Below are 20,408 nucleotides of genomic sequence, written 5' to 3'. Positions count from 1 at the left end.
GGAGAGGGAGAAGCAGGCCTCCGGCCGAGCAGGGAACCCGATGCGGGGCTCGATCCCAGGACCCTGGGATCATGACCTGAGCCGAAGGCAGACGCTTAACAACTGAGCCACCCAGGCGCCCCTCAAATTTTATTTTAAAGGATGTGAGTAATGGAGTTATTAGATCAATATCCTCATTGTAGTGTTTTTAGCTAAAACAGAAACTCCCATAGGTACAGAAATTTCTGGGCCTGATGTTTATCTGCTGATGAGAAGTTTAAAGAATTGTAATGTACTTACTAATTGTGTATGTGAGAGCAAAATGTTAACACACTGCAAATTTTACACTTCCAAGAAACTAGTGGAAAATAATTCCAATAAAGAAAGCACAGGGAGTATGTAAAATCCTGCTTTACATCTCAGTCTTTGAGGAAAAACTTTAATTTTCAACTGCTACCGGCAGTAAAAAGTCGCTTTCAAATGTTAACCTCCCTGCACTCTGTTCGGAATCTCCCTTATGGATACACATATATTGTTGCAGAAAGTATTTTCCAAAAGGGGCTGAAACAGTATCTCGGATCTTAAGGGCTCTTTCTACAATGTGATCTAAACATTTCTCCCGTGGAGAGGTAGAGTTGATGTCCTTTCCCCTCAAAACTGGGCAACATTTGTGACTGCCCCAAGCCACAGAGCACTGCAGAATGATTGCAAAAATGCCACGCGTTTCATCTTGCTCTCCTGGGACACTCACTCCTGGAGTTCACATGCTAGGAAGTCCAAACTAGCCCATCAGAGAAACCACCAGGAGAGACCACACATGGGTATCCTGGCTGAGGGCCAGCACCAACTGCCAGACGTGTGAAGGAAGACTTATCCAGGACCCCAGTTCAGTCTTTTTGTTTTTAAGATCTTATTTATTTATTTGACAGAGAGAGAGACAGCGCGAGAGAGAACACAAGCAGGAGGAGTGGGAGAGGGAGAAGCAGGCTCTCCGCCGAGCAGGGAGCCCGATGCAGGGCTCGATCCCAGGACCCCGGGATCATGACCTGAGCCGAAGGCAGACGCTTAACGACTGAGCCACCCGGGCGTCCCCCCAGTTCAGTCCTGAGTCTTCTCAGCTGAGGCTTCAAATGTGGTGAAGCAGAGACAAGTCATCCATCCCCACTGTACTCTATCTGAATTCCTGACTGGCTGGCTGGGGGAGAAAGGAGGAGATGTTGGTGGAACCACCATGAGATGAGTAAGTTCTGGAGATCTAAGGATATACAGCATGGTGACGATAGTGAACAATACTGTATTGTGTATTTAGAAGTTGGAAGTTGCTAAAAGAGTAGATCTTAAATGGTCTCACCACCGCCACAACAAAAATGGTAATTACGTGAGGTGATGGATGTGTGAACTAACCTTATTGCGGTGATCATTCCACAATATATATGTGCATCAAATCAACATGTTGTACACCTTCCACTTACACAATGTTATATGTCAATTATATCTAAAAAAAAAAAAAAAAGCTGGGAAAAAGAGGAGCAGTACATTTCTTTAATTGTTCAAGTAGTTGAGAAAAAACCCTAACTGGGACATTGCTGGTTCTGCTCTTTTTTTTTTTCTCCCTTCAATTTTGACTTAGAAAGGAATGTGCATATATTTGCAAAAATGTTGTTGTCGGGCGCCTGGGTGGCTCAGTTGGTTAAGCGACTGCCTTCGGCTCAAGTCATGATCCTGGAGTCCCGGGATCGAGTCCCGCATCGGGCTCCCTGCTCAGCGGGGGGGTCTGCTTCTCCCTCTGCCCTCTTCCCTCTCATGCTCTCTGTCTTTCATTCTCTCTCTCTCAAATAAATAAATAATATCTTTAAAAAAAAAATGTTGTTGTCGTTGTTCAGGATGAGTTTACTGTAGAGAAATTACATTTTCTGCAAATGGAATTGACATTCTCTTCCTCTCTCTTTTTAGTTCTCATCCTAGCTAAAAATGTAATTTCTCAAGTCAAAATATTTTACCTCGGTAGGGCAATCTAAAGTAAAATTGAAGGACTGGAACCTTCATTTTCTTGAGCCATTATATTGCAGAGGGGGACTTCCTGAACCTGAATTCTTTTTTTTTTTTTTTTTGGTCTTCTGCAGAATGACAAAATAAACAATCCCACAGGAGATTCATAAAAGGAGGCATTTTACCAACAAGAACAGAACTACCCAGTTTACTCATACCATAGCCCCAGGTCTTGAAACCAAACTTCCTGCTACTCAAGAGAAAGGATTTTGAATATTTGTAATTCTATAAAATCAGTTGTTGGTTTTTTGTTTTGTTTTGTTGTAAATAAAGAGTAAGGCTATGTGTGTCAGGAGCATGATTGTGAGAGGAATTTTATTCAGAAGCAAGTGAAGATTCTCACAAATGCTCAAAGTCTACTTGCTCCAAAAGCCCTAATAGACGCATTTTTCCCTTGCTGATTCTTCTCTACTTCACCTCCTTGAAATGCTAACACACAGCTTGTCAAATCTATAAAACTCAATGCAATGTGCATCACTCCCTCTCTTATTCCCCCATCTTACTATTTAGTATCATTGCCCTCTTTGGGCACACATCCACCAGGTGTTTTCCAGAAAGATTGCATTGGCTATTGGCTCTTCTCCTCACTCTTTTCTCTTTTCCTCTTGCTAAGTCTCTAGGGACTGATCAAATGCATTTAACCATCCCCGCTCTTTTAAAAAAATAAATGAAGTCTTTAGGTTTGTTTTAGTATTTCTTCTTACCTAGAAACTCCACTGGCAGGTGGAGGCCCTTGTATGGTATCCAGTGATAGACGCTGAATCCCATCCTTACTGGTATTTGCTCCTTGGAGGTGAAAAAAATAAATGTTTTATAAATCTCAAATTGGCCTTATCAAACAAAACATCTGCTAGATCAGTGAATGAGTGGTGACAGCAGGAGACAGCAGTGCTGGCCTCTCCAATAGAAGTCACTGCAGTTAATGGAAGCTATTATGGGAAAATTCTGGCAAGAAGTTTTCTTTTTCTTCTTTTTTTTTTTCTCCTCGACAGCTAAAATTTTTTAAAAGAAAAAAATGTATTCAGTTGCTAGGGTAACTGTGGTCTCAAAACTACTGTAACAAAAGCCAGATATCACATATCAAACTAGCAAATTGTTAATTTGACTGGTATTTTAAAATAACTACTTAAAAGAGATATTTTCTCCTTATCTAGGTATGGAGGGCAGAAGAAAAGGGGGAAATAGGAGGAAACTAAAGGAGGAGAAGAGAGGAAAAGGAAACTGGTAGATTCAAGGAATGTTTTTGCTTTGCTAAATATTTGTTGGAAATAAAATCCTTTCACCCTGTTACAGATATATTTGCATACAAGAATTACTCAGTTAGATTCGAAACATAAGGAGGACACTAAGTTATCCTGTTTTCAATTTCTTTTCCCACATTTCGAACCCTGCCTGGGTTTTAAGTGAATGGTTTTCTGTGGGCACTTGGTAAAGGAACTGGTTACTTAGGAGAGTCATGCATGTTCTGAAATCTTTTATGGGTGATTGTGTTTTCTTGTGTCTTTCTTTCCATCACTTGATTTAAAGGGAATATAATAAAGCCATTAAGGGCTTGGACTCTGGAGTCAGACATAGCTAGGACTGAATTCCTTTTTACCTTTTACTAAATTCCTTTAACCTCTCTGATCCTGTTTCTTCATTTATAAAAAAGGATATCAGGACAAACATCATGGTTACTTCAATAAATAAATTGCAAGGAAAGAAATAGAGGGAGAAGGATCTATAGATTAGAAGAGACTTGAGAGACTAAATGTGTGGTTATTGCTTAGATCTGATTTGAAAGGAAAAAGAGCAATTGTAAAAACTCATTTATGAGACAACTGGGGAGACTTTGAACACTGATTAGATGTTTGATAATATTAAGGAATTATTTCAAATGTGTTTAGGTACGAATATAACATGGTATTATGGTTTTGGTTTCTTTTTAAGAGTCTTTTGATATTCTAAGGCATACTGGGATATTTACAAATAAATGATATGATGTCTGAGATTTGCATTAAAATAAGGGAGGAGGAAATGGATGGGGTAGAGAGTAAACAAGCTTGGCTAGGAGCTGACAATTGTTGATGCTGGCTGATGAACATAGAGGGGCTCATTATCATATTCCCTCTACTTTTAAATAAATATTTGAGATTTCCCATAATAAACGTTTAAAAAGAGAGATAGCAATAATACTCACCTGATAAGATTTATCACGTGGATTAAATGAAATGCTGTGTGTAAAGCATTTGGCAGAGTGCCTGGCATATAAGTGCTCGATAAATGTAGCCATCTCTCGTAGAGACAAGGCCTCCGCTTTCCCATGTGCAGACCTGTGAAAGCTGGGCCCAAGAAATGTGCTGCGGATGGGAACAGCTAACCTAACTCCTTCCCAAACAGGCAACTGTTAGCTGTTGTTCCATTCATCTTTACCCAACCTGATTCTGTACGAGGCCCTATGCTTTCCACACACAAACAAAAATTCTGTCTTACAGTAGCTATTGGTTTTGACTTTAGTTCCAAAGTAAGTTTTAGGTGGGAATGCTATTTCAGTGGAAAACTGGAGGCAAGAACCTTTTTTAAGCTCGACTATTAAGTTTTGAGCATATTGCCAGGATCGTCCTATATAGTTTTATGTAACTTTTATAACAATCGTTCCAAGTCTAAATTATTAGTTTCAGTTTACAGAGGAGGAAACTGAGAAGCTTCCTGGTCTGCCCAAGAACACAGCATTATGTGGTGGACCTTTACTCACACCGAGCTCCTCAAAGTCCCAAAGGGCCCTGCAGTCCTGACCATCAGCCCCCTTGCCTCTCTTTTCCTCATTCTAGCTTAAAAACAACCACAGCCCAGAAAAAGTTAAGTTGATATTCCCAATCAAGAGTCTGAAGTCATAGTTATCTGTCCTCTGGAGTAACTGGCAACGCTGATTTGCAGCAGGGTGGTGAAAGATCTGAATAGCTGATGAGGAGACTCACAGGCTTGGGTGGAGGCTTGGGGCCCGCAGAGGGGAGGCTCAGGAAGAAGTAAGAGGAAGAAAAAGGATTTCAGGATTGCACTGACATTTGTGTTTAATTTTCCTCTTGTTCTAAATGCTCTTTAACTTTTAAGGGAAAGAGAAAGCAGAGTGATACCTTATAAGAGAACTGTTCAATTCCAAAAATTAAAAACAGCCATCTGCCATCCAATACTGTCGGCCTTCACTCAAGCTCCAGCTGTAATTTAGTTCGGTGGTTGCGCCAACACCCTAAACTTGCAAATGATGAGTTGACGTTAGAATCCAGCTTATTTAAATAAAACGGGACCACTCCACGAAAGGCGGGTATCTGATTACAACCGGAGTTATTGGTTGTTTACATCCAACATTCTCGGGGAATGGAGAGGCAGAAAGAGGCACCAGGAGAAACAGAAAAGGCCAGCGACAAAATGCCCAAGGAGAAAGTGTTAGAGCCTCAGACGGCAGGGTTAACCTCCTGGGTCCCACTCCAGAGCGTCGGGAGAGCTCGGTTCTTTCAGCAGCCGCGGGGAAGGTTTCCAACTAACCCTCTCCCTGCGGTGGCCCCGAGGCCCTCACTGTAAGGCCAGTCCAGCAGCCAAGCTGCTGTAAGGAGCCGACACCACCCCTCTCCAGAGCCAACCTCCCCAGGCCTGGCCAACCCCTGCTGCGAATCCCAGAGCCTCTCGACTGGGTTGGGCTCAAGTCCTCTTAATTAAGAAACAATAGCTATTTAAGAAGAAGCGCAAATAACCCGCTCTCTGCGCGCCCAGGCTTGGCACTGGAGTCCCGGCGGGGAAGGGAGCAGCTGGGGGAAAGCGAGACTGCTCTTGGAGGCCAGGGCGACCCGAGCACCCGGCGACCCGCCTCCCGGGCCCCGCCCTCAGCCTTCCCGCCCCGCGGGGACCTGACGGGTGGGGAACCAACCCCTTCACTGCGGCAGATTTCGAGTGGAGGGATCCAAAAGCCCGCAGGGAGAGGGCGCGGAGCGCGGGAGTTGGCCGTTCCGGAGGGAGAGCGGGTCCCCAGTCCAGCCGCAGGCCCCCTGCGCCGGGCGCGCGGCGTCACTGCCACAAAATCCTTTTCTTGCCCGGACGGAGCCGACCCTCGATCCCTTGGAGGGTGGAGATTCCTCACGTTCCCTCCCCCCGCTCCCCCGGGCTGGAGGGGAGCTGTGGGATTAGGCTGGAGTGAATATTCCGCGTGCTCTATAATTACGCACACACTGAAATCTTTCACCGTTGACTTAAGTTACTTGGCGCAGCGAGGGCTGGGGCCCTGCGTATTGATTAAACGCAGCCTCTATTTACCTAAACAATAAATGTAGAGATTAGCGACGTTCACTTGATCACAATAATGGGGTTGACAATTAGGGGGCAATGCATCCCAGATGTAGCCGAGCCTATGGGAGGCGGGGGGGCGGCAGGCTTCTGGAAGAGGGGCGCTCGGGGGCCTACGGAGGCGGAGGTGCGGAGCCCCGCGCAGAGCGGCAGTCGGCACGCGGAGCTCGGCGGGAGGCTGAGGGGAGGCCCAGCCGCGGCAAGGCCGCCGGCCACCAGGCCCCGGAGGCCCGCAGCGGGCTTTGGGGGACCTGAATGTCCCCGCGCCCAGGTAGGCATCTGGAGCGCCAAGCCCGCCTCCCCGCGGCTGTGTCACCTGCCTCAAGGCCGTCTCGCCTGCAGCTGCCTGGCTGGGAAGGACGATGGACGCCGCGGGCGCGTGCCCGAGTAAGTGTGTCTGTGTCATCAATGTGCATTCGGCATGCGGCAGCGGGAGGAAGGGCAGGGGGGAGGCGCACGTGCCTAATGTGTGCGGAGCCTCCCTCTTCCCCTCTGTGTCCTCCAAGAAGCGAGTCAGGCTGGAGGTGTCGGTCTGGTCTCGCCATGGGGGTGGGTGTGACATCCATCCGTGCGTGTGACAGGAGAGGCTAGCCGCTCGGGGTTGGACCGGAGAGCGGCCGGACTCCAGAAAGCATGGTCGTGTGGACCCAGGATAGGCCTGTTCCCGGGCATATCACAGTACAGGGGTACCGGGGTCCTTGGTGGGAATCTTATAACCACCCTTCTTCCTCAGCCACTCACGGCGTTGGGGGGCCCTGAGAAATCCTAGGAAGCGGAGGACTGAAAAGAACTAACTCACAGCAGAACTCAGGCGAGCAAGATATGGGGTCAAAAAGGGCAGATGAGAGCAGTTGGTAGTGGTGTGTGTGGGTGTGTGAAATCGTGATCCACCTAGAAGAGTTTCCCAGTCCTGGGTTCCCATCCCATACCGGCTGCAAAAGACTCTCCCAAAGCAAGTGGTTGCGCTCTCTTTTTTCCCCCCTCTTCCCTCTGGGCCCCATTATCAACCCATTATGCTTCCCATTCCACATTTAGGTACACACACAAGGATTTGTTCCAGACATCCACAAACAAGCCAGGACGAAGCCCTTTCCCGCCAAACCGCTAAGGCTGGGAAATAAACAGTGCCTGCCCAAACTCTGGGAGCGGGAACCTGGGAGAAGACTTGAGTGGTAAGAGGATCTAGAGGATTGGAAGGAGGGAGGGGAAAGGAAGAGAGAAGGTTGGGAAAGAGAAAAAAGAGGAAGGAGGAAGAGGAGGGAGCAGCAGGGGCAGAGTTGGGCGTGGGGTTCGGTTACAAACATCCCCCCCCCCCCCCCCCGGCCCGGGGCTCAGGGTCTTTCCGAGAGCTGTCTTCCTCACCGCAGAGTGGAAGCAGACTGGGGGAGGGGGCGCTAAGACAAAGGGAATTCTCCGGGAAGTGTCAAGTGCATCTGTCCTCTCCTTGCAGGCTCTGGAAAAACTGGCAGGAATTTCCTTGTCGTGAGAAGACCGACGAGCGTCTGCAGCAGAGACAACTACAAACAGACTTTGGGACGGGAAGGAGGGCGGGAGGAGGGGTGGCGGGGGCCAGCTTTGATAGCTTCAACTCTGTTGTAATTTTGTCTTCTCCACATTAGCCAAAATAGTCAGCCCTAGCTAGGAGTTCTGTTCCGCGGAGTCCCCTCCCACCCCACCCCTCCACCCCCGAGTCATGTGCACGCGGGGAGCTGGGTCGCCGCTCCTCCCCGAGTCGCGCCTGAAACTTCAAGGGCTGATGGTTCTGTGTTCCTGCCGTAATTAGGAGGCCACACAGCTCTCCAACACTGCGTTAAACAAGTATGTAAGTCATCCTCCCCCTCTCCGGGGACAGACCCGGGGAAGGAAGGCAGCTGGGACCGCTCCAGGCGGTGTCCTCCGTTAGGGGAGTGGCTTCTCTGTGACCCCGGCTGCTCCTCCTGGCCTTGGTCTTTCTAAGCTCTTCCTTAGAAAGTAGAGAAAGGGGCAAAGAATGTGCATCTCGCCACCCACCGGACAAGCCAGGCGAGCCTGTGTCTGTGCTTGAAAAGTTTTCTAAATAAATCGCTCTGGTGGTTCCAAGCAGTGATGAACAGAGGCTGAACCCGGGTCTTTTCCAGAACAGTGCAACGGATGTAAAGAAGCTGCAGTCCCAGCCTTTCCCTTTTCTTCCCCCCTGTAAATCAGCCATATAAATCATTCGCATTGTTTAAGGTACATTGATCAATCTAATGGCTTGTAATAGGCTCCTAATTGCCACTTGCAGAGTTCTGTGGGTTCCTGTTTGAACAGGGAAGGTTTCGATTCCAGCCAAAGTCCACCTTCATCTTGAGACTGGATGATTACAGACCCAGGAGGAGCACCACAGTGGCCTGGCCACTGGAGTCTCAGTGCTTCAGGGGAGGGAGGAGTGGGGGCTTACTGGAGATATTTACTATTTTTTTTTCTTCTTCTCTTTTCAAAGCCCACTTTTAAATTAGTAATTCTCTCTCTCTCTGTCTTTTTTCTTTAACAAATTACTAATTCTCTAATGAGCAAAGCCCAGGCAATGATGTATTGTTTATTGTTTATATGAGACAAGAAACCTTCCTTATTTGCATCCTTTATGTCTGTATGTACAGTAAAAACTTCCTTAGCAGCAAATGGGTATTCTCTTAGTCATCCCTTTTCTTTTGATTTACTTATTTCTAACATGGTAACACCAGGAGTCGTGATAGCAAATAATATGGGGGGAGGGGCATGCTAAAAGGAAGGAAGAAGAAGCCAAACTTTCTCCAATATGGAGTCCTGGAGATATGCCTAAACGCCTGCTTAACATCTTGTGGTGGTAATGTCTCCTCCAAGCTCTGGATGGAGGAGGCTGAGTTGGAAGTATCCTCAAAAGCTGCCTACGAAAGAGTAAAACTGAGGAAACTGGGACCCTGGCTGGGAGGAGCTGAATGATGACCAGAATCCTCTGGCCTTTGGCTTTTTTTTTTTTTTTTTTTGATGTTAACTCAAAAGATTAATGTTCCAGAGGTGGTTCCATTTAAGTTGGTTGAGACAACAAATTGTGCCTTTCTTTGGTAGAAACACTGTAAAAAAAGAAGAAAGCCAACACTGAATGACACATTTGCTTAGGTCTAAGACCCCTCTGTGATAGTTGGTAATGGAGGGAGGAAGGTGAAACTCCAAGCCCAATAGGCCCCCCATAGTTTCCGAGTAATGCAGTAAACAAATCTATGATGCTTGTTGAATAATCTTCCAATAATTGCAGTCATTAAAATCATCACACAGTCTACAGTTCCCTTCCTTCCTTTGACACACCAGTCTTTCCTTTAATTGTTAATGCATTTTTGGCTCAGATAAACAGATCAAGGCAGGCTTAAAATATAAGGCCCAGATACATCTAGCAGCAGAAAATTAGTTGTGGAGCAAATGTTTGGAGTGTACTTAATGATCAGGGGTTTTCACTTTCTCCAGTAGACCCTTACAGGCAAGAAGGATTTGCATCTCCTGCCACCTCTAAATAACAGTATCACATCTGAGGTAGAGAAAAGATCCTTCCAGGCTCTTTTATATATCCAAGGGTTGGGTTGGAATTAGGGCGTTATAGAACAAGTATTAAATGGAAGCTCAGCAGAAATTGCGGGAGAGTTCCTCAATTTTCAATTAATTTTCTCCATTCATCTGATCTCAAGGCTGGTGCTTTTTAAAATATAAATATGTGTTAACTATAAAAGATTCCCTTCTAATCAAAAGCTGCATTTCATTTGCACCCACAACTGGCAAGCTCCAACTGTGGAAAGGATTTACTGCACTCAACAGGCGCTTCCGTCTGTCCCTGCTTCCTTCGCCCTTGTTCGTGGCAGGCGACTATGGTACACAGGGGCAGCTTTTTTTTTTTTTTAACCCAAGTTATTAATGTATCTCCCCAATCCCCACACCGTGCTGACCTGATAATCACTGCTGTAGTGTAGATCATGCAAATGAAAAGCATAATTAAGTGAGCAAATGATTCAAAAAGGGAGCGCTGTGGCTTACCAAATAAGTAAATAAAGGCAGGTGGGAGGAGGACAGGTCAGATAAATGCTTTTTACGGGCTCCTCTCGCTTCCCTCTCCCCTGTGCCCGCCCCCGGGCTTCCCGGTCCTGGTGGTCGAGGCTTTGACAGCAACCAGCAGGGCCCAAGCGAGAACCTTCGGTTCCTCCTCCCCCCAACGCCTCCCCTCCCGCCCACATCCTCAAGTCTCCCCAAGTCTACCTCACCCCACCCTGGAGCTGTATATCCGCTGCTAACTCTGGGAGTGGCCGAAGCCCCGGGGAGACTGGGCAGCCACCTAATATTTGGAATTATTCAGAAGATAGATGGTCCTCCCCGTCCCCACCCTGCTTCCTGTGCATCGGGGAGAAGCATTTTTTTTTTTTTCCTGTGGTGTAGGAGCTCCAATCCTTCGGATCAGCGCTAATGACGGAATTGTTCCCCGGCTTTGCCTTCTAAACGCCGCAACTTGAGCAGTTGCTCAGATCAAAGCTCTCGGGAGAGGCAAGATGGGAGAAACAATATTTGCTCAAAGGAAGTGAACTCTTCCCTTTAATTACCCTATTCTTCTTTATTAGGATTCCTATTGATTTTTTTTTTTGCAAAAAAAAATTATGTTCATTTAACCATAGTGTATTTGCGATGTAAATATATTCCAAGATGAAAACGTCACGGATCAATTGTAAAGGACCCGGATACATAATTTTAAAAAATCAGTTTCAGTGTATATGAGGTTCTCACCCCACTTTCGCTGCTCAGTCAGATTTGTTTATGCAGAATCGACATTTAATAGTGCTAATTGCACTCCAGTTAAATTGCCCTGATTGCAGAAAGGGAAGCAATTTTCGTGCTCTCTGTCTGGGTTTGGAAGAAATTGTTTTATATTCACCTCTTTATAAAGAAGTGGAGATAAGGCACCGGGGCCTTTGCACAAATTGCACTTAGGGGCTGACTGGCAGCATTCAGGCGCTATAATAGAGCATTATTTGGCCGTTTTGAATAATGTAAAGCGTTTGCTGAAAGCTATTCTCCCGAAAATTGCTTTAACTTTTAAAAGGGTGATGATTCACTCCAAACCAGGCCTTTGTTACATTGTCATTATTTCCCCAAATGTTTTAACAGTCAGCTCAACACTTTAGCATAACACATTGATCTTTGTTTAAAAACTAGATTTTTTCGAGGATGAAAAAATCTGTCACACGAAAAAAAAAACTGGACTTCTTTGGGAAGATTTCCCTGGGACCCCACCTTAGAGTTGAAGTGGCCTGGGTGTCGGCCTGCGTTCGTTTGGAAGATTTCCCTAACTTTTATTGTGATCCGGACGCGTGTATCTAAAGGAATATCCGAGTGCCCACGTAGAGAGTCTGACAGCTGGAACCACATTGAAAATGGCAGGAGGGGGAGGGGAGCAGACGAGGAGAAGGAGAAGAGGAAGGTAACCAGGGCTCCCGGAGCCCGAGGTGCCAGCATGAGCTGTTTTAAATGGTTGACTTGAAAATGTCACTAGTGCTAAGTGGCTTTCCGGATTGTCTTTATTTATTACGTTGTCAGGTTTCCTTAAGGAGGGGGTGGGTTGGAGGTGGGGGAGGAGGTGGTAAGGGGAAACCTCCGCGCCTCTCCTACCCGGGCTGCAGTGGGTGAGTCGGAAACGCAACGCTGCCACTTAACAATCCCTCTATTAGTAAATCGACGCGGAGACTCTACGGGAAGCCGAGCACTAGTCTCCCCTTCCAGGGCAGAAGTCACCTGTTGGGAACAGCTCCCGGGTCCCCCTGCCGGGCTTTCTGGCTCTTCCAGGCTGCCTGGATTTCCCCTTAACCTTCCACCCTGAGTCCCCCGCCCCGCCCCCCCGAGGCTTTTGACACCTTCTCCACACCCCCCCGCCCCCGATTTCCACCACAATCCCCCAGGGCACAGAGCTTCAGGATAGCAACGGGTCTTCTCACTCTCTCTTCTCCCCTCCTTTCTCTGTCACAATTTCCTCGGTGCTTTCCCCACCTTAAAATACAGTGTGTGTGTGTTTGTGGGGAATTCTGAGCAAAGGTATTATAACGAAAAGCAAAGAAAGCAACCCATACAGCCCTTCCACCCACCGAGTGCACCAGGATGCAAGTAGGCTCCATCTTAGGGCCGAGAGAAGAGCCACAGTGGTCGCACTTTTGGGCCAAGAGATATTGCAAAGAGGAGAGACAACACTGGGGACACAGTTCCACTCCTCCTTACTTGCTCCCTTCGGCAACAACTCCTCGTTTGCACCCAAGCACTTGGGGTTCGTGGTTACAATGTCTTTTAAAAAGCAGGATGTGGGTTTGGAAGGGAATGTGGTACATTAAAACCAGTATCCAGGTCTGTCCGAGGACGCTGGTATTTCTGGTTCAAAAGCAGCTCCAACTGCCCTGAAGAAAGAGAAAGCGAGACCCAGAAAGAAAAGCGAACTGCTTAGCGATTGCTGAGGGACTCCAGCACGCGCAGTTGTCTGTCTGAGGACACCTCTTTTCACACCGACAAGATCCGGAAAGGACTTCAGGATGCCTTCAGCCTACAAAATGTTGAGGCGCCCACGTGTGGCCTTGTCCCCCTCACTCGCGGATGGAGGTCCCCAAGAGAGGCTCCTGGAGCACGTCCACGAAAGCAGGGCGCTGCGTGGGGGAGAGCCCACCTCTCAACACGGTGCCTTTGCTGAGCACAAGAGCCTCTAGGCCCAGGAGGTCTGGAGTGGGAGTGGGTTGAAGCTGGGGCAAGAAAACTCGACTCCAGGCTGAAACGTGACGTGCAAATCTTCACCGGGTTAAACAAACAGCCGAGCAAGCTGCAGCTTCAGCGGGGGTGGCGGTGGGGGCGGACGCAGCTCGCGCGGGTCTATGTTTCCAAAGTTGTTACAATGTGAAAATAAGCGGCTTCGTGCAGCGTGTTGTATGGGTTGATGCCTCCCACCCCCACGCCAGCCCCCTGCGAAACCCGGCAGATAATCAGCGCTTCCCACTGTTTAGTCGTATTTGACAACTGGGTTAACCTGGTATCTAGGCGCTGGCGAAACGGTACAAAGGGTGCCCTCAATTACCACTAGAAGCTTCTGGTGTGAGTGGCACTTGTATTGCCCCCCGGGTCAGAGGCCAGAGCGACAATTAGGAAGTCACTTAGACCTCTGGGGGAAATAGCGGGATGCGCCGGCTCCAGGCCCTCCCAACAAGTCTGTGGGTGTAGACCTGGACGGAGAGGCCTATTTCTCTCCTCTCAGAGGAGCTGTCCTTTCGCGCCCTCTCCTCAATGTGACTCTGGAGCGGGTAAAACCGAATCCAGTGGGGAAAAGGAACTGAGTAGAAGACAAACGACAATGATAAAATTGCGAGCGAGAATGATGGATCCCAGCTGAAGTTGTGTTCCGCAGGCGAGAGCCTAGATACACAAAGTGAGCGTTGACATTTCCGTCTTTACTTAGGCCTTGCTGGTGCGGCCTCCGCCTCGGCGCCCCCTCCCCTCTTGCCTTCTTTCCCACAAGTGGGGAGTGGAGTAGGACTGTCAGTTCTAACTTGCATCATCTCGGGGTGGTTCGGGGGGCTTGTGGCTTGGTCTCAGCGCTACTTAAACCTGGCTTGGTGCGTGTGTGTAAATTTTTAATTGCACTGTAATTTCTTCAGTCTCTAGCCCGCGCCCCCTCCCCCCAACACCTCGCTAGCCGCCTTGACTGGCACGCGCCGGGAGCCCTGGCTGGGGCCCCTCGGCGCGTCTGATTGGCTGCGGGGCAGCTCCCGTCTGCTCCGCCTGCGCCCTCATTGGGCGAGAGGCGCAGCCAGCGGCACTTCAAAGCGGGTGCTCCTCGCACTTAGGCTGAGTTTAGCCGGCGGGAGCCCGGAGTCCGCTCGGCGCGAGCGCGGGGACGCGGGAGCTGCGCGGGATCCGAGCAGCTTTCCGGAGCAGCCGTCAGGCTCAGCCCCGCTCCCGGCCCCGCCGCGCAGCCCAGGGACCTGCTATGGCCACGTCTATACTCGGGGTAAGTCGGAAGTGCGGCAAGGCATTTGCTTGTCTTAACTGCAGTAAATTTTCGTTATGGCTTCTCTGCGTCCGCGGCTCCGGAGAAACTGTTGCTGCCGGACTGCAGCTTCAGCTCCTTTTAGCACTTTTCACATTTCTGGGACTGATTCTTTCCAAGTTATTGAAACCTAGGAGATGCCTTTGTAAGAAAATGATTTGTTAAGCAAGTCCTTTTTCATGTGGCTTTAAAGAAAACCTAGAGGTTTCTTTTCTTCCCCTGGTGATTTATACCCCATCCCCCCTTGCTCCGGGGATTGTTGCAATTACGCGACAGTGGTGTTTCCAGAAAACAGCCTTAATCGTTTTGCAGTCCGTGTAGTCACGTTAACAAACATTTACACTTCTGTGGCTCCCCAGTTCGCTTGTGACTTTGAAATCCATCGCTGGGTCCCTTCTCCTCGGATTCTCGTTTTCATAATCGAGGGTTTTTTTTGGGGGGGGGTGTAAACATTAACAACAACCTTTTTCTATTTAAAAAAAAATAGTCAAGTCGTAGCCACCCTTGGAAGCAGTGTCCCAAGTTTCCCCCGCCCCCGAGCCGCTGCTTCGGCCGCCTCCGCCCTCACCCGGTGTTTGTTGTCGTTGTGTTTACTTCCGTGCTTTACTCCGAAGGGCTATTTGGGGGCCTCAGTGAGAGGAGCGGGCTTACGGCGAGCGGGAGGCAAGCAACCCGAGTCCGGCCCTGGGTAGGGGTTGCAGCGGCTGAGACCGGGAGAACTGAGACATCTTTGATTTCTAGGCCCAGCGAAGAGCAACTTTCCAGCGCCGGGCCCCTCGCCCTTGGGAGCGGCGCATCCTTGGCGAGCGCGCGGGGAGGAGGCGCGAGCCCGGGAGCCACGACCCCCCGGGACCAGCCGCGGGGAAACGAGGCTGCTCACGGGTGCACTTTGTGTCTTCCTCCCACTTCTTCCTGCCCTCCTTCTCCTTGCTCCCTCCCTCACCCCACCCACTCTAGGAAGAGCCGCGCTTCGGAACGACCCCGTTGGCCATGCTGGCGGCGACCTGCAACAAGATCGGCAACACGAGCCCGCTGACGACGCTGCCGGAGTCGAGCGCCTTCGCCAAGGGCGGCTTCCACCCCTGGAAGCGCTCCTCGTCCAGCTGCAACCTCGGCTCCAGCCTCTCGGGCTTCGCCGTGGCCACCGGTGGCCGCGGCTCGGGCGGCCTGGCGGGGGGCTCGGGCGCAGCCAACAGCGCCTTCTGCCTGGCCTCCACGTCCCCCACGTCGTCCGCTTTCAGCAGCGACTACGGCGGCCTCTTCTCCAACTCGGCGGCGGCCGCGGCGGCGGCGGCCGGAGTGTCCCCGCAGGAGGCGGGCGGCCAGTCGGCCTTCATCTCCAAGGTGCACACGACGGCGGCCGACGGCCTGTACCCGCGCGTGGGCATGGCGCACCCGTACGAGTCGTGGTACAAGTCGGGCTTCCACTCGACGCTGGCGGCGGGCGAGGTGACCAACGGCGCGGCGTCGTCGTGGTGGGACGTGCACAGCAGCCCGGGCTCGTGGCTGGAGGTGCAGAACCCCGCTGGGGGGCTCCAGAGCTCGCTGCACTCGGGCGCCCCCCAGGCCTCGCTGCACTCGCAGCTCGGCACCTACAACCCCGACTTCAGCTCGCTCACGCACTCGGCCTTCAGCTCCACGGGCCTCGGCTCCTCGGCCGCCGCCGCCTCGCACTTGCTCTCGACCAGCCAGCACCTGCTGGCTCAGGACGGCTTCAAGCCGGTGCTGCCCTCCTACTCGGACTCGAGCGCCGCGGTGGCGGCCGCCGCTGCCAGCGCCATGATCTCGGGCGCCGCGGCCGCCGCCGCCGGGGGGAGCTCGGCGCGCTCCGCCCGCCGCTATTCCGGCCGCGCCACCTGCGACTGCCCCAACTGCCAGGAGGCGGAGCGGCTGGGCCCGGCCGGAGCGAGCCTGCGGCGCAAGGGCCTGCACAGCTGCCACATCCCGGGCTGCGGCAAGGTGTACGGCAAGACGTCGCACCTGAAGGCGCACCTGCGCTGGCACACGGGCGAGCGGCCCTTCGTGTGCAACTGGCTCTTCTGCGGCAAGCGCTTCACGCGCTCGGACGAGCTGCAGCGGCACCTGCGGACTCACACGGGCGAGAAGCGCTTCGCCTGCCCGGTGTGCAACAAGCGCTTCATGCGCAGCGACCACCTGAGCAAACACATTAAGACGCACAACGGGGGCGGCGGGGGCAAAAAGGGCAGCGACAGTGACACGGACGCCAGCAACCTGGAGACGCCCCGCTCCGAGTCCCCCGACCTCATCCTGCACGACTCCAGCGTCAGTGCCGCCCGGGCGGCGGCGGCGGCGGCGGCGGCTGCGGCGGCGGCCGCGGCGGCCGCGGCGGCCTCGGCGGGAGGCAAGGAAGCCGCGTCCGGCCCCAACGACTCTTAGAGGCCGGGCGAGAAGTGCGAGCGAGCGAGTAGAGACACCGAGAGCGAGCGAGAGGTTCGGAGGGCCAGCGAGCGGGGCACGGACGGGCGGGGGCTCCAGTGACGCCCCCGGGCCAGCGCCAAGTGTAGCAGCGCCCGGCTCCTCGGCCGCTGCTCGCCGGCCACGCCAGGAGCTCCCCTCTGCTGTCCCAGCCCAGACGAGAATCGAACGCGTGGTCCAGGAACAAAAGCAAACCATCCTCCGACACAAACAACACTTCAAAAAACTGCACACACGCACACACACACACACCGGACACCTACAACCACAAGCACGCACATTAGCGCGCGCCTGCGCGCGTACACACACACACACACGCACACACACAACACTCGCACAAACTTCTCGAGCGAAGAGCAATACACAGAAACGCTCCCTCCTCCCCCACCGCCCACCCCCACTACCCTTCTCTTTCCTTTTCTCAAAAAACAAGCCACCACTCTGCAAAGGACTGTCAGAACATTTGAAAACAAACGGGACCTATAAAAACAGACCCTTTGTGTGGATTATATTATATATAAAATGCTCCAAGTCCTGCTTGATATCTACTTACAATGAGACTTTTTTTTTTCCTAAAAAGGAAGCATCAAAAAAGGCTTAAGGTGAGAAATTAAACTGGAAGTCTAGTGACAGTTTCTCTGTATTTCATAACATCTGTATAAATAGGGTTCAAAAGATTGTGTTCTTTTTTATTTTCTTGTAAATGTTCATTGGAATAGAGGTTTGGTTTTTTTTTTGGTGAATTCCTGAAATTCAGGGAGTTTTTTTTTTTTAATTTTCTGATGCACTTTGTGAAAGTCAGTATATATGTAAAAGATATTTAAAATGTTGAGTTATCATTTCACTCACAAACACGTAAGTTAAGGTCATCTAAAGAAATTAAATGCGTTTATCTGTATGAAGAAAATCTTGACATCATATTTTCATTTTGGTATTATTAAAGGACTCTGAACAATACACTTCCTTTTTTTAAATCCTGTTCCCCTGTCAATAACCTTTACGTGGGTCGGCTTTTTTTTTGGTTGGGAAAAAAATTCCTCTAATGTTAGTTTTAGGTAATGTAAGGTTTATGTGAGTTATAAAAGCCATAATACATATATGTTTTTGAGAAGTCAAAATTATTTATTTGTATATCAATAGCGTAAATTAAATTGGGTTATAAGAACGTGTAGTTGTATTACTTAATGAGAGAGCTCTCAAAAGGTGACATTCTAAAACTCTGGAGCCCCTCAAATAAAGCAAAGATCCTTGGCAGCTTTAACTGGGGAGGTGCCTACACCTCCCGGAGGGGTCGGACAAAACTCCAGTGGGTTTGTTTGTTTTTAAAAAGCGATTTAAAAACAATCTGTGAAAGGAAAAAGCTTTTTAAAAGAAGTCTTTTAGCTCCCAAGCCCTCTACGTTGGGAAGCGACTCAGGGGAATAAATCGCTAGAGTCAATACCCCGGAAAAGACATTTCATGCCTAAATGAAAATCTTGTTAAATGTTATTAATTTTGACTTAGAGCACACAGCAGCCCCCTGTGCCTTGTATTCCCTTATTAGGGATTCATGTCTTATCAAATATCTAATTAATCTCCTAGACATCATTTGTTCTGGCCAACTTTATCTCAGCTGGTCCACGGGGAAAACTCCAAATATTCTCCGTGACAAAGCTCCCTTGAAGATCTTTTTAATTGTCTAAATTAACTGCACCAAATTTGCATGTCAAACGGTAAAGGGCAACCTGAGATAAAATGTAAACGTTTTAAAAGCCCCCAAACTAAGCACTTGATTTGATAACTAGGCTTTTTAATGTTATGGAAGACAACTGCTCCTTTCCTTTTCAAAGACGGCTGATCTATGCAAATAGTGAATTGGAAATGCCTAGGTCCCCGCGCCGTCAAATGGCCCTCGCAGGTTATTTGAATATCAGTGGCGCTGCTTCTGAAAAGGTTCAAGGATGCTCTCTGACTTCTTTGTGATTACTCAGTGCGGCGTCTTATTCTGAAGAAAAAAAACTCAGGAATAATTAAAGGCTGGGATCAGGCCTGGGAACACATTTGGGACAGGAATCTCATTTAGACAGTCTCTTTCAAAATAAGGCACAGTTAAATTGACCAGAAGGCAATTATTGAAATGAAAATTATTTTCACTCTTTGTCTTCTGACCACCAACTTAACAGCCCCAGTTTAAAAGAGAGGGAGAAGAGAGGGAGAGATGAAAAAGAAAATTGGTAAATGAGATAATTTCGCAATTCGAAAATGTTAATTTAGAAAATAAAGTACATATTTACAGAATAAAAATATTTCTGAGAGGCTCCCCACACAATAGGAAACACAAGCAAACTCAGCCCCAGTGGAGTTTATTTTTTTTTTACTGTCCATCTTGGGAACTTGAATGAAGGTTTGATTTTTAGGGATGAAAAAATAAATTATTGTTATAACAACCAACAACATGTTTTCTCGCACACTCTGCTCTGAAAAGCCAAGTAGCAAAGTAGCGATAAAACATGGAGCTAAGGTCCCCAGAGGGACATTTGCAGCGTGAGGCTCGGTGTCTTCTTCCCTCTCCTCGCTCTTGCGGTCCCCACAGCCTCGGTTACCCCCGCTCTTCTTCCTCGAGTTCTGCTTCTCTTTGACCATTTTCTCTCCCCGCTCCAACAGCTCGTAACCAGGACCTCCCTCCCCAGCCGCCCGCGCGCCTCCTGGGTCAGGCCCGGGCTTCTGGAGAAGCCGGCCGGGGTGCGTTCGCTCCGGGGGCTTTGGGCCGTGGCGCTGGAGGCCGAGAGGGTGCCCGGCGCGTTGGGGGGCTGCGGGCCGGCGGCACCGAGGTGAGAGTGTGGCGGGGTTTCCTGAGGGATGAGGGCGCCCGGGCGTCTGTCCCAGGCGGCTTTGTTTCTCGTGGATAATACAGGCAGATCAAAGGGCCTGGCCGTGCAGGTCCCGCTCGCCGCGCGGCTCCGGCCGCAGCCCAGTGATCAAGGCCTCTGCGCGCTGCCTCTGCCCCGCGGGTCAGCGGACGTCCATCACCGCGGCTCCCGGGAACGGCGGGCGGCGGCCCGGCCCGAGCGTCCAGCCGGGAGCCCAGAGCTCGCGGAGTCTGCGCCCGAAGGAAGCGGGGCCCCTGCCCCCTGGCCCAGCCCGCCAGGCGAAAACAGATCCCGGTCCCCCTCGCCTTCCACCCTCGGCCCCAGGGGCTCCTGGGGGCGCGGGGAAGCCTTGGCCTGTGCGGGTGGCGACCCGCTGAGGCCGCGCAAACTGGAGACAGCGTGCGTGGGAGGGCAGGCCCTCGAGCGCGGAGACCAGCTCGGTCTCCACCTGAGGTGGGGCCGCGTCTCCCCAGGGCCACCTCGGGGCTCCGGCCGCCCGGGATGCTCCGGCTCGGGGGCCCGGGAGGAGCGGGTGGCCGAGGGAGGGGTCCGGGCGCACACCTCGGCAGCGGCCTGCAGGCCGGCGTGGGGCGGGGACCGCGGCCCGGCTGCTGGGGGGGGCGCGGACCCCGTCTCTGAGTTCCGCGCGGCCCGCCGGAGGGGAAGTGCGATTTCGTTTCAGCCGGTTTCTCCCAGCGTTTCCTGTTCCTTTCTCCCAAAGCTTCCTGCGCAGT

At 50.6% G+C, this 20,408-nt stretch overlaps 1 protein-coding gene across 1 annotated transcript; it reads left to right on the top strand.

The window, feature by feature from the left end:
• Positions 1-14,329: 14,329 nt before the first annotated feature.
• SP9 (Sp9 transcription factor) lies at positions 14,330-16,786 on the top strand. The gene is made up of 2 exons (XM_035006633.1): positions 14,330-14,350; positions 15,347-16,786. Exons 1-2 carry the CDS (start codon positions 14,330-14,332, stop codon positions 16,784-16,786), a joined length of 1,461 nt encoding a protein of 486 aa, XP_034862524.1.
• Positions 16,787-20,408: the final 3,622 nt, after the last annotated feature.

The sequence above is a fragment of the Mirounga leonina genome, unplaced genomic scaffold (genome assembly GCF_011800145.1).
Source record: "Mirounga leonina isolate KUSES-001 unplaced genomic scaffold, KU_Mleo_1.0 Mir_151, whole genome shotgun sequence".
NCBI lineage: Eukaryota > Metazoa > Chordata > Mammalia > Carnivora > Phocidae > Mirounga > Mirounga leonina.
Note: the sequence above shows the minus strand (reverse complement) of the source record. Positions and strands in the feature narration are given on the sequence as shown.

Bases quoted from the DNA above. Each gene is read 5' to 3' on its own strand.
- SP9 (XM_035006633.1), top strand. From the start codon at position 14,330: ATGGCCACGTCTATACTCGGG. The intron at 14,351-15,346 runs GTAAGTCGGAAG...CACCCACTCTAG, and splicing joins TGGCCACGTCTATACTCGGG to GAAGAGCCGCGCTTCGGAAC.